At 38.0% G+C, this 16,448-nt stretch overlaps 1 protein-coding gene across 2 annotated transcripts in view; it reads left to right on the top strand.

The window, feature by feature from the left end:
* Positions 1-7,473: 7,473 nt before the first annotated feature.
* The window catches only part of SAV1 (salvador family WW domain containing protein 1), a 30,002-nt gene continuing 21,027 nt past the window's right edge, over positions 7,474-16,448 (top strand). The window contains exons 1-2 of one of the 2 annotated variants that reach the window (XM_082452202.1): positions 7,474-7,925; positions 10,712-11,155. In XM_082452202.1, coding sequence (XP_082308328.1) covers positions 7,832-7,925; positions 10,712-11,155 — 538 coding nt within the window. In that variant the 5' untranslated portion in view covers positions 7,474-7,831. The remainder of the gene's footprint in view (positions 7,926-10,711; positions 11,156-16,448) is intronic. The other variant, XM_082452201.1, reaches the window with a different exon arrangement.

Below are 16,448 nucleotides of genomic sequence, written 5' to 3' on the forward strand. Positions count from 1 at the left end.
TTATTTATATTATCCTGGGACATTCCCTTCATCCTTTTTCAGTGGCTCATAGTTTGTTTTTTACCATATTCCATGTCTCAGACATGCTGCCTTCACATTCCTTAACTTTCTCATTTCCATCACTTCCACCTCTACTACACGTACTGGCTAACATGGCCAAACTTGCTATCATTTAAAACTCTTGAAATTCCCCTCTGACCGCAACCTCCTGTTCATGCCCTCCAATTTGCTCACTCCACTGAATCTACCCTTTGTCTACAATGTTATTGTTAGTTCCTCAGTCCTGATCAGCATGAGGTAAACAGATCACTAGCCAAAGGCAGAGGATCTTGATATTTAGTGTCTTGTTCAGACCTGTCTTGACTAAATGCATGATTTGGGTTAAGTTTTTAAAGATATTAAGCTCTTAAGGAAAGAATTTTAAAGACATATTGACATGGGAAAACCCAAGGCAAAGTCTGCTTTCTTTAAAAATCTTGATTCCCACAATTGTTTAGGCTTTTCTATATTAAAGTGTTTTTAATATTTATCACCAATCCATTTTAAACTACTCCTCCAATCCCAAATTTTAAATTTTGACTAATCTTGGTTTGTTGGATTTCATCCTCAAGCAAGTCTTTTCAGAAGGGTCACAATGCTGTATTCCCTCAAGTTTTTCATGTTTCATTGCCTTATTTCCTTGAATGGTCAGCCTTTATCATCTTCTTAATTTGTTCCAAATTGTACAGATTTCTTAAGTTCCATCTTTTCCTAGGTACTTCCTCCTAGAATCCTCGTAAATTCCAATCTGGATTAATTAAGTTCCAGTTGTGCAGCTGTGATACTGAGACAAGTTCATTTCTCTCCTGAGTTAGAGTCACTATTTCTTTAATCTCCATTTTCCTATCTTTGTTTTGTTTGTTCTTTGTGGTGTGAGAATTATAACATCATTTTGTTAGAACTTATCTTCTGGTAACTTACTAGGATAGGATATTTTCCGAGTCCCTTCATGCCCCCAAATGTCTTTATTCTCCCCTAGCTTTTGATTGCCCTTTTGGGTGGATATGGAATTGTAAACTAAAACTGATTTTCCCACATTTATTAGAAGGCATTGTTCCATTGTCTTTTCGCAGTCCCTGATGATTAAAAATATGATGCTAGTCTGATTCTCATTCCTTTATAATTGACCTTTACTTTCACTGGAAGCTTTTAGGATCTTCTCTTTATCCTTGGTCTGAAATTTTACAATGTCACATTAAGACATGGATCTTTTTTCATTATTTTGTAGGGCACTTGGGAAACCCTTTCAACTGGGAAATTCCTTCCCTTCATCTTTGAAAAAATATCTTGTATTCGTTTTTGATGATGCCCTCTCCATTTTCTCTATTATCTCTTTCTGGAACTCACATTTTCAGGATACTGGGCCTCTTATATAGAACCTATTTCTCTTATCTTTTCCCTCACATTTCACACCTCTTTTTATTCTGTGTTCTGGGAGATTTGCTCAACCTATTCTCCTAACTTTCTTCTGAATATTTTACTTGGCAACCCCTATCTTTAATTTCTAAGAGCTCTGTATTGCTGATTGTTCCTTTTTTATTTTAATTTAAAAAAATTTATTTATTTTAGGCTGCATTGGGTCTTTGTTGCTGCATTCAGGCTTTCTCTAGTTGCGGCATGTGGGAACTAATTCCCCGACGAGGGATCGGACCCGGGTCCCCTGCATTGGGAGCACGGAGTCTTACCCACTGGGCCACCAGGAAGTCCCTCTTTCCTAACTTTCTTAACTGAACCAGTTAATTGTGTGTCCTAAGTCTCTTCTAGATCTTTGGCTGTATGTGCTTTCACAAGTATTTTAGGCTGTAGCTTCCTCTGTCCTCCTTCCTCTGCTCTCTTCAACCTCTTTTCTACCTTGCCTCAATCCCATCACTCTCTAGTTGAAATTCATTGATGTCATGTCTATCAGTGGCCCATCTTGTGTTCTCATAATGAGTTCATTCCCCTTTTATTTTTTCATTGTCATTTAAGTGGGGTTCCAGGAGGGAGGGAAGATATATTTATGTGGCCAGTCTCCATATGGAGCAGGACAGTTCCATTTTGTTTCCCTTAGAGCTTTGCATTCTGGCTCTAACTGCAAGAATTCTACTTAAACTGCTTTCTTGAAAATATTTCAAACAAGTGTATTTTTCATTCCCCCCTTCCCCATAAATATGTTTACCTTGCACCCTAAGCCTAAGCTTACTGCCCCAGAGAAAAATATCAGTGGGTCCTTCAAGAAAGCAGGCCACAAGAAAGGGAAGAGGTGATATAGAATAAGTTCCCACAAGACATGAAATGGAAGTAAAGAAATTTTGGCAGGGAGAAGACTTTGAAAAAAGAAAGTAGGTCCCAGGCTTGAGTAAGAGATGGTAGCATTAAGAGTCTAGTGAAATCCACACAGCTATTGAAAACAGAGGAATGCTTTATCTTGATTTCCATTTGAGACTCCTGAAAATCATCTTTGCAGGGGGCCTCTGCATCAGCCTGGAATGGCCACAGCAAAAAAGAAATAGTGGTGTGGCTTGTTAGATGGTGTTTCTGATTATCCCTTGGCTCCCATGTGGTGTAGAAGGGATGCAGGTGTTTCCACAGTAGATATACATCAGTAGACCCCTCAGAATGAGAACCCTGGGTGAATTTTTACTGAGTTCTCAAAAAAGAAAAAAACTTACTAAAAGCCAAGTAAATATTCATCATTGCGAAGAATAGTTAAAAACAAAGTTGAAAGTGACTGAAGACACGGCCAATGTTGGAAGAAAGATAAAGGTTTCTAGGGTTAGAGAGGCAGAGAGACAGAAAGGCCTATAAAGACAGGCAACTGAAGTCAAAGGCTAGCGTTCCCAAGCATAAAAGATTCATTTTGGCTACCTATCACAGTTTTAGAGGACCTCTAAATCCAGGCAGTAATAGTATATAGGAACCAGACCTAAGGTTAGTAACACTGAATCTCCTAGCTTGATTCCTTTTGATCAGACTTGTGATACTAATTTTCTACATTATTTGGGGGTGGGGGATGATTCATCAGACACTAGAAGAGTTTGGGAACCCAACTTAGTTGTTAATACTAAGTATATATTTTCAGAGCTGTATAGACATCACAAATCCTTCTCCTTCATAGGAAACAATTAAAGCTTCTGCTTAAAAGGGTACTCAGGAATTTACCTTCCCAGATTTTAAGAGTAAAACTTTGGAGGCTTGAAGAGCCAGCCCTATATTCTAGCATAATCATTACTTCTTCCTGAGACAGATTAAGTTTATCTTGTTATATGACCAGGAAGAGTGGGTTGGAGAGTAGAAGATCCTCTTCTTTTTTTTTTTTTTTCTTAAGAGGCTCCATATATAGGGCTTATTTCCACTTCCACTTGGTTCTTTCTTGGACAATCCTCCATTAGATAGTTCACCCTTTTAAATTTCACATGCTTCTAGCAAGAGAAAGTAAAAATAGGATAACAACTTTGGCTCTCTCTTTTTTTTTTAATGTTTATTTATTTATTTTCTTATTAGTCATCCATTTTATACACATCAGTGTATACATGTCAATCCCAATCTCCCAATTCATCACACCACCACTCCCATCCCCCGTTTGGCTCTCTTTGAAAGTAGCAACTTGGCATAAAATTTTATTTTTATGCTAATGATGACTTTATATGATGCTGATATTTTAACACTTGCTTTAACAGTTTTTTAAATTTAATTTACTTTTAATTAAAAATTAATTAATTAAAATATTTTCTTTATTGCTATGGTTTTATCTAAAAACTGTTATTTAATCTTTTAAATAACAGTTTTTAGATAAAACCATAGCAATAATGATAAATATTTTTAAAGAAATCACCTATATCCCTATTATACTACTAGGATAATTGTTTTTATTTTTGTATATTTCCTTCTGCCTATGTGGCACAAAACTGTAGGCCTGAAAGACACTTTGGAAAACAATTAGTTCAAATTCTTAATTTTCATGTGAGAAAACTAAGATTTTTCTCCACAGAGAATGCAACTGCAAGGGGAAAAAAATATCGCTATTATGTAATATAATATTAGCCTTCTCAAAAGCTATGTCTGGAGAATTATAGCTGCAAAATCTAGATTCCTTAATAAAAACTACCAGAAATCCAGGAATTTCTAGAAAGTAGATGTGAATTCAAAGTGTCTGGACTTAAGGATTTGAATTCAAAGTTCACATAATGCTACTGCTGATGCTGTCTGCAGACTGTTGATTTTGGAATGCACCCTCCTTGATAAAAAGGCAAATTACATCTCTTAAAAAGAGCACCTAGTTGAGGCTTTCTCTCAATTCAAAGAATTGAAATAGCATTGAAAAGGGGAGTTCTTTGTTTGGAACATGAATGGCTTTCAAAATAACTGTTAGAAACTGGACTTGCATTAGTGAGACTCTTCATGTGCTGTAGCAGGAAAAGGTCCAAAATGGGAATAGAAAACTCCAGTTCTGAGATGTGTTTGCTACTGACAAGGAATAAAATCTGAAGCAAAACATTTAACTTTTCTAGCTTGGTTTCCACATTAATAAAGTGAGGTTAGCCTAGCTGATCTAAGATTCTTTTCTAACTATAAAATCCTATATTTTTCCTTACATAAATGTGCAAGGCATCCTGTATTTCAGTCTCTAGGAAAACCACAAGTGTGAAGAGTTGGCTATATTAACAAGGTCTTAATATGCTTTTGTTCTCTTATCCTTCCGAAGTAAGCCCTAGGCAGAAACCTGGCACTTCTTTGGCGCCCCCTTCCCTCCCTTCATCTCTCGCCATCATACCCTATCTGTAACAAAACCCCATTGTCTCGCCATTTATGTTTCATCACTCCTCCCCAGCCACACGACCAACACTTTAGTACTGGTCCTTATATCTGAACAACAGGAACAAGTAACTGCTTTTCTGATGTTCCTCTCAGAGTACAATCTGCTATTCTGGTGAGATTCTATTCTATTCTTTTTTTTTTAATTGAGATACAGTTGATATACAATATTATATGTTATAGGTATACAACACAGTGATTCACAATTTTTAAAGGCTATACTCCATTAATAGTTATTATCAAATATTGGCTATATTCCTTGTGTTGTACAATATATCCTTGTAGCTTATTTATTTTATACATAATATTTCTGTTTTATTGTTAAGATTTACACACCCACAGGAGTGATCCTTGATTTCTCTCTCTCTCACACTCCGTATTCAATCTGTTAGCAAATCCTGTTGGCTCTGACTTTAAAATATATCCAAAGTCTGACCACTTCTCATCATCTCCACTGCTGTTAGCCTGGTCCAAGCCAGCAATAGCTTTTGACTGATCTCCCTACTTTTACCCTTGCTCCCATTCAGTCTATTTTCAACACAGCATCCAAAGCCATCCTATTTAAAAACATTAAGTTAGATCATGTCACTCCTCTGCTCAAAGTGAAATTCCTTACCTACAAGGCCCTAGGTGCCATTGTTACCTCTCTAACTTCATTTCCCACTACTACTCCGCTCCAGCTACATAGACGTTCTTACATTACTTCAAACTGCCAGGAACATGGTAACTTGCAGTGACTTTGCCCTTGCTGTTCTTTCTGCCTGGAATAATTTTCCTCCAGATAGCTGCATTGCCAATTTCCTTTGTCACTTAACTCCAGTGGCTCCTTCTCATGAGCTAGTCACACTAAAATCACAAACCCTCTTTTTCCTGTTTAATTTTCACCTCAGCACTTATCACTATGTAGCACAGTACATTTTATTTATTTTTCTTCTTTATTGTCTCTCTTCCCTATGAGAGTAGGGATTCTTTGCTTATTGCTATATCCCAAGCACCTAGAACAGTGCCTAGCAGAGTGGGTGATCAATAAATATTTGTTGGTTATTGAATGAATTGTGAGAGATTTGTACCAAGGGACCATAACAGTATGCAAAGATGGAGACAGGCACTAGACACAATGTCTTATTTGTTTGTTCATGGCAAAACAAAATTTGAACAGCTTCCTAACCTTGTATAAGTAGAAAATTCCTTGCCTTTTGTTAACTGTTTACATCTCTTGTAGGATGTTTCCTATCTCAGGGAAAGCACTTTCCATTGTCAAAGTCTCAATTTGGTCATTTGGGGGTGGATCCCATCTTATTTTCCAAATGTTATCCTGTACATTTTGCCCCTCTGCTAAGTTATATAGAAGAAAGTAGGGTCTATTTTTGATTCAAAAATCCCAGGTCTTGACCTTTAGTGCTCAAAATTCTCAAAAAATCTAATACTGGAATATTTAAGAAAGAAATGTTCACATATTGAGCTATAAGGAAGTCATTCTGGATTACACGAGTTAACTTTATGTTAGCTAAAATAGCCTGTGGCCTATCAAACACACATTGTACATGTGCTTTAATTATTAAAAAAAAGAGCTCACTTACCAAAACTAAAGAATGTCCGTGTTAAAAACAAAAATTAAATGCCTCCCTTCCTGGGCCACCAATGCTGTTACTGCTTCAATGATAAGACGCCCTTCCCAGGTGCTAAGGCCATACTGACTCGCTGTATTCCAAACTGATACATTTTTTGGAAACCTTGAAGGAACGCATCCCTGACTTGTTGAATGTTCTTTGTTCCCACTAGACACAAACCTACGCCGAAAACTATGCTTCCCCCAGCACTTCCTTAGAGTTATCTGAGAAGCTGTCTTCTGGGCTTATACTTCCCAGTTTGGCTCAAATAAAACTCTTTTCTATGCCTATTGTAGATTATTTATTGATTTTTTCCATTGAGAACTCCAAGAAGAAATATGTGGTTAGTTCGTATAATAATGATAGGGGTGATTAAATAAATTATGCTAATAATCAAATTTATCTTACATCAGAGATCGTAGAAACTCCATTTTGGCCTCTTCCTCCGTTTTTTCCTTTATCAGAAAGATGCACACTCCCCGGCACTTGGGAGACTACAGATTCATACTGTTTAATTAGTATTGGCCAGACTAATGTTTTCAACAAAAAGAGGGATCTAGATTTTTTTTTTTTGGTGCGGCACTAGCCTAAGCGTGGTGTTCCTTAAACTCTATTGGCGTTCTGTGCTATCACGGACTTGAATTTACCAGCCCAAAAAACTCCAAGAGGGACGTCCTCTTTCGTGGCCGGGGACGGGAACGCATCTTGGGGGCGTCACCGGCTCCCTCGAGGTCCTGAGAGAAAAATCTGCGGGTACAGGAAGCTCCTTTGCAGGAGCGTGCCACGGCCTCCCGCGCTCACTCTGGCGGGTTTCGTCCTTCGTGTCCGCGGGACCTGCTTCTCGCCGAGGGGTAGTGAGGGAAGCCGCAAACCCTCCTGTAGACACCGAGGCCAGCCCGTTAGCTAGCAGCTCAGCAGGCGTCCGGCAGCCCGAGCCGCGCCCCGGAGCTGGGGTGGGGGAGGGGCGCCGGCGCTCGCGCTGCGTCGAGTTTCCCAGAATTCCCAGCGGCCGCGGGGAAAGTTTACGGGACGTAGGCGGCGGCGGCGGCGGCGGCAGCCGTAGCGGTTATTAGGCGGCCCGCAGCGGACCATGGCCCTGCGCGGGCGTCCCTGGCCTCTCTTCTCTGAGTTCTCGGGCAGCGTCGCGGAGCGGGCAGACTTCCGGGAAGGAGCTGACAAGAGATTGAGCGGTGGCCGGCGCGCTTAGCGCCCCGAACATGCGGCAGTCCCTGTGGGCGACCCCGGGCTGCGGAGAGGCGGCGGCGGCGGCGGCGGCTCGGGAGGGAAGGAGGCGGCGGCGCCGGCGGAGGTGGCGGCGGGGACGCCCGGCGCCCGGCGCGGAGCCCTAGGGCGGCTGCTTGGTGTGGCCTGGGGCCTCGTGGACAAGGATGCTGTCCCGAAAAAAAACCAAAAACGAAGTGTCCAAGCCGGCCGAGGTGCAGGGGAAGTACGTGAAGAAGGAGACGTCGCCTCTGCTGCGGAGTGAGTGTCGGGCGCCGCGCCCACACCTGGCCGGGGCAGCCACGGGCTGCCACGGGCTGCGGGGACCCAGGCGGGGTGCCGGACGCCGCTCCCCGCGGGTTCTCATTCCTTTTTGGTCTCTGTGGAATATTGGTTTTTGTTTTGTTTTTTGTTTTTGTTTTTTAATTTTATTATGTCTGGTGTTCGTTGTTTGAAAGCTGATAAAGAGTAAGAAACTTAGATTAGTCCACCTCCGCCCCTCTCCCCCCAAATAACCACAGACTTCCCGGTCCCCTTGTGGCAGTGTCGTTGGTTTTGATTACTGGAAGAAAAAGGTTCTTTAGGAAACACTTAAATTGCTGATCCCCTGATTTTATAGGAATTAAAGTGATTACACTGGGGCACACGTTTTTCTCTTCTCGTTACGTCGAGATTTGCCTTGTGTTTGTAAACATTGAGGGTGTCACTCGCCCGTGCTGGAAGCTGTGCGAACGCTTGGGTAGAATTCCTTAGCCCGTCAACTGTTGGATGCAGACGTAAGGAGGTGAAAGCTGACCGTCGTTATTGTAGCCACTACCCAAAGCCTCATCCATAGTAGATCTCAGGGTGGAGGAGCCAAAATTATGTTTGGCTGTGTTCGTGAGAATTGCTTCAAATAAAGCACCGTAGAGACCCAAAAAAGAAAGTACTCAAAATAAATTCTATCATATTTCAGGGTACATTACGAAAAAGTTTTTTTTTTATTTGGTTTTTAAAAAAAAATTAATAGATTGCATTTTTCTCCCCCCCCCCCCCGCCCCCCACACTGGCGCTTTTCTTATTTTCAATTTAAGTATTTGACTCTGATTTTCCGGCGGAATCTTTTGAATTTTTAATTCTTGCTTGTGTGTTCAGAACATCTGTGAGCTTAGGAGCTAATTTTTTGGTGCTCATACTGCTGGGCCCTTTGTGTAAGTTTACTTCTTGGAAGCTGGTGACTTTGTGACTTAAGCATTACCTCATATTGTAATTGGGAAAGCTTTTCGTAGAGGTTCCTAGTAATATTTGCCCAAGATCACACAGAAAGGTGTGGAGAGCGTGTTTTTTCCATTATAACCACATCATCAACTTTCCAGATTTATCCCTGTATTTGCAGTGCTTTTTTACAGAACAGAAGAGATCAGATGGGTACATCAGTAACCTGAAACTTGATTTTTAAGTCTTTTTTAACATTTTGATTTTTGGTTACACATCCTCTTAGGATTTTGGCTAAAATAGCTTGCAGTTTGCTGCAAATAAAGTTCATTGAACATTACTTGAAATCACGAAATACATTTGCCACACCTTTAAGCAAATAACTTTTGATATAGTACTTTCTTAGTTTCATCAAATGTTGAGCCTTGTTTATTTGGATACTTATTTTTGTCTAGTTAGCTTTTGTTGCATATTAATGTGAGTGCTCTCCGATACTGTTTACTTAATGAACTAATAAAACGGTCTCCAAATCCAGTTTTCTTCTTGCTATAAAGGTATTTGCTTTCTAACCAGGAATACCTAAGCTATTTAAGTTCTGTGTTAAGAAGTACTGTATCCTTAAAGCCGTTGTTCTGTTATCTTCTGTTTTGAGTTATAATTGTTCTTAAAGGAGCCATAGTTTTAGACTTGGCGTTTTTTTTGAACTGAGTCAACATTTGTGTGTCTCTTTGAAATGAGATTCTTTTTTTTTTTTTTTAAAGATTTTTGGCCGCACCCTGCGGCATGTGGGACTTTAGTCCCCCGACCAGGGATGGAACCCATGCCCCCTGCATTGGACGGCGGAGTCTTAACCACTGGACGACCAGGGTAGTCCCAGAAATGAGATCTTTTCATTTTTTAATTTTCATAGCTAAATTTTTAGTTTTTCCGTGTTTTGATTGCTGTACTACTGCTACATAATTCCAAGAGTAGGAAGGCCAGGTTAATAATATTAAAATCTTTTTAGAGGAGTTCACCTTTACATGTTTTGGAATAGCATTATGTTCTGTTTTATTTTTTAAATTGTGTTTGTTTGAAGAAGGGCTTGGGGAATTTTGAAAATGAAGTAAAATCAGCAAAACAAACTGTAATGTTAAGTTATGCTGGTAACTTTGTATCCATTTGTTAGATTGCTTACACGTTTATTCATGAGTGTTTCGTTAATGTGTATTTCATAGTTAAGCTTATCGACATTTAATCATATTATGTATGGTAGTATGCACAATACGTCCGATTCTGGCAGAGCTTACATATAACATGTTTATACAAATTATAAATTCATTTGAGTGGGAAGACGTCAATCAGCCTCAATTTAAAAATACCCAGGGACCTCCCTGGTGGCGCAGTGGTTAAGAATCCACCTGCCAACGCAGGGGACATGGGTTCGAGCCCTGGTCCGGGAAGATCCCACATGCCTCAGAGCAACTAAGCCTGTGCGTCACAACTACTGAGCCTGTGCTCTAGAGCCCGCGTGCCACAGCTACTGAAGCCCACGCGCCTAGAGCCCGTGTTCTGCAATGAGAAGCCACTGCAGTGAGAAGCCCGCGCACCGCAACCAAGAGTAGCCCCCGCTTGCCGCAACTAGAGAAAGCCTGCACGCAGCAATGAAGACCCAACGCAGCCATAAATACATAAATAAACAAACAAACCCAAATACTTTTCTAGAATTTTAAATTGTGTTTTCTTAAGTCCAAATTTTAAATTGTGTTTTCTTAAGTCCGTTGAAATTTTTCATTTTGGGGTGATAGATGTAAATGAACAACTTTTGAAAAGTGTATTACTTACTGGTCATTTTACTCTTTGTTCTATTATAGATCTTATGCCTTCATTTATCCGGCATGGTCCAACAATTCCAAGACGAACTGATATCTGTCTTCCAGATTCAAGCTCTAATGCCTTTGCAGCTTCTGGAGATGGAATAGTTTCAAGAAACCATAGTTTCCTTAGAACTCCAATTCAAAGAACACCTCATGAAATAATGAGAAGAGAAAGCAACAGATTATCTGCACCTTCTTACCTTGCCAGGAGTCTAGCAGATGTCCCTAGGGAATATGGCTCTTCTCAGTCATTTTTAACAGAAGTTAATTTTGCTGTTGAAAATGGAGACTCTGGTTCCCGATATTATTATTCAGATAATTATTTTGATGGTCAGAGGAGGCGCCCACTTGGAGATCGAGCACACGAAGACTATAGATATTATGAATACAACCATGATCTCTTCCAAAGAATGCCACAGAATCAGGGGAGGCATGCTTCAGGTAACTTAAAATTAGTTTGTATTTAGGTTTATTAACACTTCATTAAAAAGATGTTCTTTTTCTAGATTTTCTTGGGAAGCTAACAGATACTCCTAGAGAACTACTACTCCATTTTGCCAGTCTTGCTAAGCCTGCTTGCAAATAATTATTAACCTACATTGAGGGAAAGAATTTTGTGTCCATTAACTCACCTAATTAACTTGTTTTATAAAAACTTGATACGTATCTGAAGGCTATCTAGACTGTTAACAGTATGAACCTTGAAAACTTAGAGATTTTAATGTCTGTAGTTGGATTGAATCTATGTTTAGGTTTGGTAGAATGGGACGGTTAGGGATTCAGAGAAACTGGACTTAAACCTGGGAAAAGAAAGGCAAATAAGAATTGGGCATGGTAGGTGATACCACGGGCAACTGCATCATTACTTAGCTAGCACTTGCACTGTTTCTTTTTTAACAGAACTGTTTTTGTAGTTAAAGAATTATTTCCCTAGGTTAAAAAGACTTATTGTCAAATGATTGTGTGTTAAGTGTGTCTTTTTGTTGTTGTGCTTTTTGCAATGGGCAAAAATATTTGCCATATAATTTTCAAAAGTCTGCTCTCTATATTTCCTGACTTTGGGATAATTTTCCTGACAGGGAGCAGAAGAGATAGGAGAAATGCACAGTTCTACTTTATTCCTAAAGTACTAGATTACACTAGGTAAACTGAAGCAAGCTGAAAATTAAACTTTTTAATCTGATTGGTTTTTTTCCTAGTAACTTGTAGGCTTTAAATTTTGGCAGGATAAAAATAAAAAATACATGAGACATTTACTTTTTTAGCCCATGAAACTTCAAATAAAGTGACTTAAAAACAGTTTGGTGTATGAGCGTTTTGAGTGTAGAAAACATTTCATTCACTTAGTATTAATCATTTATGATTTATGTGTCTATCATTTTCCCTTTTGGTATCTGACTTCTGGTACCTTATTTGGGAGAACAAAACCAATATATGAAAAATGATGACAGAACAGTTAGTTGTTATACTATGTGGTACCGACTGAGTGCATTAGGGAGCCAGAAGAGAGAGAGATCAGGGTAGGCTAGAATACTTAGAGAATGGTTCATGGAAGAGGTGGGACCTGAACTATTTTTCTTTGTGCTTGGACTGTAGATTGACCCGGGATATAGGAAGGACATTTTAGGTGAAATAATCAGTGAAAACAGCAGACATGTAAATCCAAGTAACTGTGTAATTCTGTCTAGTTTGAAGAAATAAGTTGTAAGATGGAGTGGAGATTAGTGATGCAACAACAGGCTGTAGGATTTAAACTTGAGTCAAGCAGAAGCCATTGCAGATTTCAAAAGGACAAGATTTTCATTTTATGAAAGCAGTGTTCAAAGATTAGTTTACTAGCTGTACTCAGGGTAGATTGCTAGAGAAAAGAGAACCTCAGGTACCAGTGGTAATGCAAATCTATGATGCTTTTGGAGGAAAAATGAGACTTAATTATGGTTTTGGGAGAAGGTAAATCACTGAAGTTTTGAAAATTGAAGAATAGTATGGAACAGTTGGCAAGAGCAGCTTATTTTGTGAAAGCTGACATTCAAGTCTCACTGGGATATTGAAGAGGAGAGGTTTTCTAGGCATATAGAAATACTGTAATGAAAATAGGTGAGTGCCGTTTTTGTTTTTAAAGAAATTCGAGGTTAAAGGATTAGACACTTGCATACTTCAGTGTTTATTTTGGCTATTTCTGATATCGTGTAGTTTTAAACCTCAGAAATGATTTGTTATCCAATCAAAATAGTAAGTTTTAAAAATAAATTCATTCTAATATATTTTTTAGAGTAATACCTGCTTATTATAGGAAATTTGCAAAATGCAGAAAAGTAAAGGTAAAGCACTCATTATGCCAGAGATTCTTTGTATTTAGTTATTTCCTTCATCTTTTTCCATGACATTTTTTTTAACATTATCGTGATTACACTCTGTACAGTTTCATATCCTTGCTTTTTTACTTTAATGAGTTTCTTAATGTTAAACACTATTTATATGTAGTTTCAAAGCTCCATAGTTTTCCATTTGGTGCATGTCTTATGGTTAATATTTTAAATGTTAATGAGGATGTGACCTAGGCTGGGGACATTTGGAAAGGGGCGAAGTGAGACACATCTGCATTGATGGGCCTTGGCCACTAGTGGGTATTGAGGGATAAGGGAAAGAGAAGAGTCAGATAGGATTAGCAAAGCACCTGACTGTATAAGAGGTGCTCTAAAAATAAATGGTTGAATAAGTGAATGGATCCACAGATTTCAAGTCTGGAGTCTTAAGACATTTTTGGTAGCCAAGGGGTAGCGGGAATAATAGCTTATAACAATCTGTTTTTCGTTAATACAGATTGCTGTTCTTCGTACTTAACGTTTCCCATGTATATTTATGTTGCAGACATCACTGATAGCTCATGACACTTTTATGCCTGAAGTATGAAGAATTAATGATACCAAGTTAAAAATCTTATTTTAAAATTCTGATTCACAAAATATCTTTGAGGAAATACTGTAAAAACTAAATTTCTACTGATCCTCTCTTAGGACCCTTTTTATGCAATTTGATATAGTTTTTGTAATTTTTATGACAGACTTTAAAACAGCTTTCCCCAATCATATTTTAGAAATAAAATACAAGTTAATTGGATACTTTTTCAAATTAAAGAATGTCATTTAAAAAAAGATCTGCACTTATTACGACAGTGATACATGCTTGAGAAATTTCACTTAACATTAATTTATATCAGGGCAATAAGATTAATGTTTTACCTTTCAGAAAAAAACAGAACTTCTTTGCAGGGGTCTCTTAAGTGGCAGGGAAGGATTAACAACCAATTATTAACCAAACAGAAAAGCCTAACAGCTGTCTCTTCCAGAAGGAAAAAAATCTGAATATGAGACAATAGCTGGAAGTTTCTTGAATTCACCTTGAAAAGACTTGTAACTTCTTATATTTTCCAGATTTATGCTGGAGAGAGTTCAGGGAATTTGAATGAATGGAAAGGAGAAAGTAAGTTTGTGGGAGAGTAAGGATGTGCTATAGACAGATTTATTTTCACAAGGTTTAAATTTTGATTGCTGTTACTAATGTAATAAGCATAAAAAAGGTGTGAAAGAAAATAGTTTTGTAGTGACTTGACAGTAGTAATTCCTGCCAATTAGTTATTACTTAGACTTTTAGGAAACGTCTTATCTCAGGGGTTAATTTCATCGTACTGTATTTAGCAGAAGTACAAAAAAACAAGTTGTATAATATCTTAAAGGGTTTTAGGGCCTAGCACAGTTCTACATTTAGCTGTGAAATTTGACCTTTAACATTTTGGCCTACAGGCAGTTACTGTATGTGCCAGAGGAAGGAATTCTGCTGTTAACAGGAAGTCTTTAGTTGGAATACTAAAGGCAGATTGAATTCCTTTGTTCTGCGCCTAAATAATTTAGTTCTATGCAATTTTAAGTAACAAACTTTTAACTTTTATTGTTAAAGACAGCTAAAGAAATCAAGTAATAAAGATCAAATTAAAAAGTTCCAGGCTTTACCAAAAAAAAAAATACTGGAGTTGTGTTTACTCCAGGAAATGCATAAGTATTAGTTAACCAGAATCTTCTTTTGAGGAAGTGTTAATAATCCTTAGGAGCACAACTTTATTTGTAGTTATTTTGGAGAGGAGGAAAAAAGGCAGTTGGCTTAGTTTAATCCTTATATCTTTTTATCAGCGTCTTGATTATAACATGGGCTGTAATGTTTAGTATTACCCTGGAGCTTGTAACCTTCATTAGAGTTCCATATTCTATTTTATTCTTTGTAGCCACTTCAACATTAGGAAACTAGAATTTTTGAGCTTGTCTCTAAGGGCAGATCTCGTAGAAATCTGCCAATTTTGTATGGCAGTAAGTTCTTTAGAGGCATATCTAATGTGAAAGCTTGGTGGAGAGACAAAGTAATACTTTATCTGTGTCTTTGGGAAATCATGTATGTACCTTATTAATATTTTAGTTTATTTTATGTAAGTGGAAGGTGCTTGTGCTATTAATTCCTGCAAATGGAAGTTATTTTGAAGATTATGAATGCCACTCATTCTTTTTTGGGACTAATAATTGAAATTATGGAAAACTGTTTTTTTCCTTGTAGCTCAGAAACAAGTTCAGAATTATAGATTGCATTTTCTTTTATTAGTGGCAGTCATATTTTCTTTGAAGAATTACAGTTGATCTTTTGGGGTAAGATTACGTGGTTGGTAATAAATTTGTCATTTGACCTTATATCATCTGTGTGGCCTTCGGTAAAATAACTTACTTGAACCTTTGTTTCCCCATCTGTAAATTGGTAATGATACCACTACCTCATAGCGCTGACTGAGTATGAAATAGTACATATGGAAAGGGCCAGGGACAGAGTAGACATTCATAATTGTTAGTGCTCATGTTTTTTGTAAGGTATCATATGCTCTTGTATGCTTTTTCCAGATTTGGCATGTTTGGTTATTGAAGTTTCAGCTTTCTAACTGAACTTAAGAGTGGAGGTCTTGTGTGTTAGAGCTTGATATAGCTTTTTTTTTTTAAGTCTGCTAGACTTATTTTATTACTGATAATATTTTATGTTTTAGATTGGTGGTTTCCAGTCTTTTTGTACAATACATTCATCTCTCAATAGTTTTATAGAATTATCCAAATAATAGTTTGAAAAGAATTTAGTGCACATGGCAACTTCAGAAAGTGAGGGGGTGGTTTGTCATTGAAACTAAATAAACTGTTTATAGACAGCTCTAAAAAGGTTAGGAATCATGGTTTCACACGGCATTGGTAAAGCTGATGAACCTATTTGGGACTTTGTGGACTTCATGGCTCCCTTATCAATAACTTGTCAAGGTTTAGTTCCTGGACACAGAGGTTTTACAGAGAGGTCTTTGTGTTTCCTCTAAATGTGAATTTCAAGTTTATCATGGCTTAAAATCTGCTGTTTGGTACCTACTATTGTTTACATGTAACAGTACATGTGTTTCTAGATTTCGGCAAGTTCAGTATATGGAAATTTGGATTTTCTAAGCAGATGAATGAAATTGTCACAAACTCTCTAAGCCTGTACAGTTTTAAATTACTGTAATAGCTTTTTGTTTTTAATGCTGCATTTAGAAATCTGTGTGTTTCCAGGGGGACCTCTGTCGGGCCAAAATGTTATGGGTCTTATCAATAACTCAATTTGAATACATTGAATTGACTATAATTCTTTTTAAAAATTGCTATCCTTGGTTGTGGCTAGTACT

Source organism: Balaenoptera physalus (assembly GCF_965194825.1).
Source record: "Balaenoptera physalus genome assembly, chromosome: 2".
Taxonomy (NCBI): domain Eukaryota; kingdom Metazoa; phylum Chordata; class Mammalia; order Artiodactyla; family Balaenopteridae; genus Balaenoptera; species Balaenoptera physalus.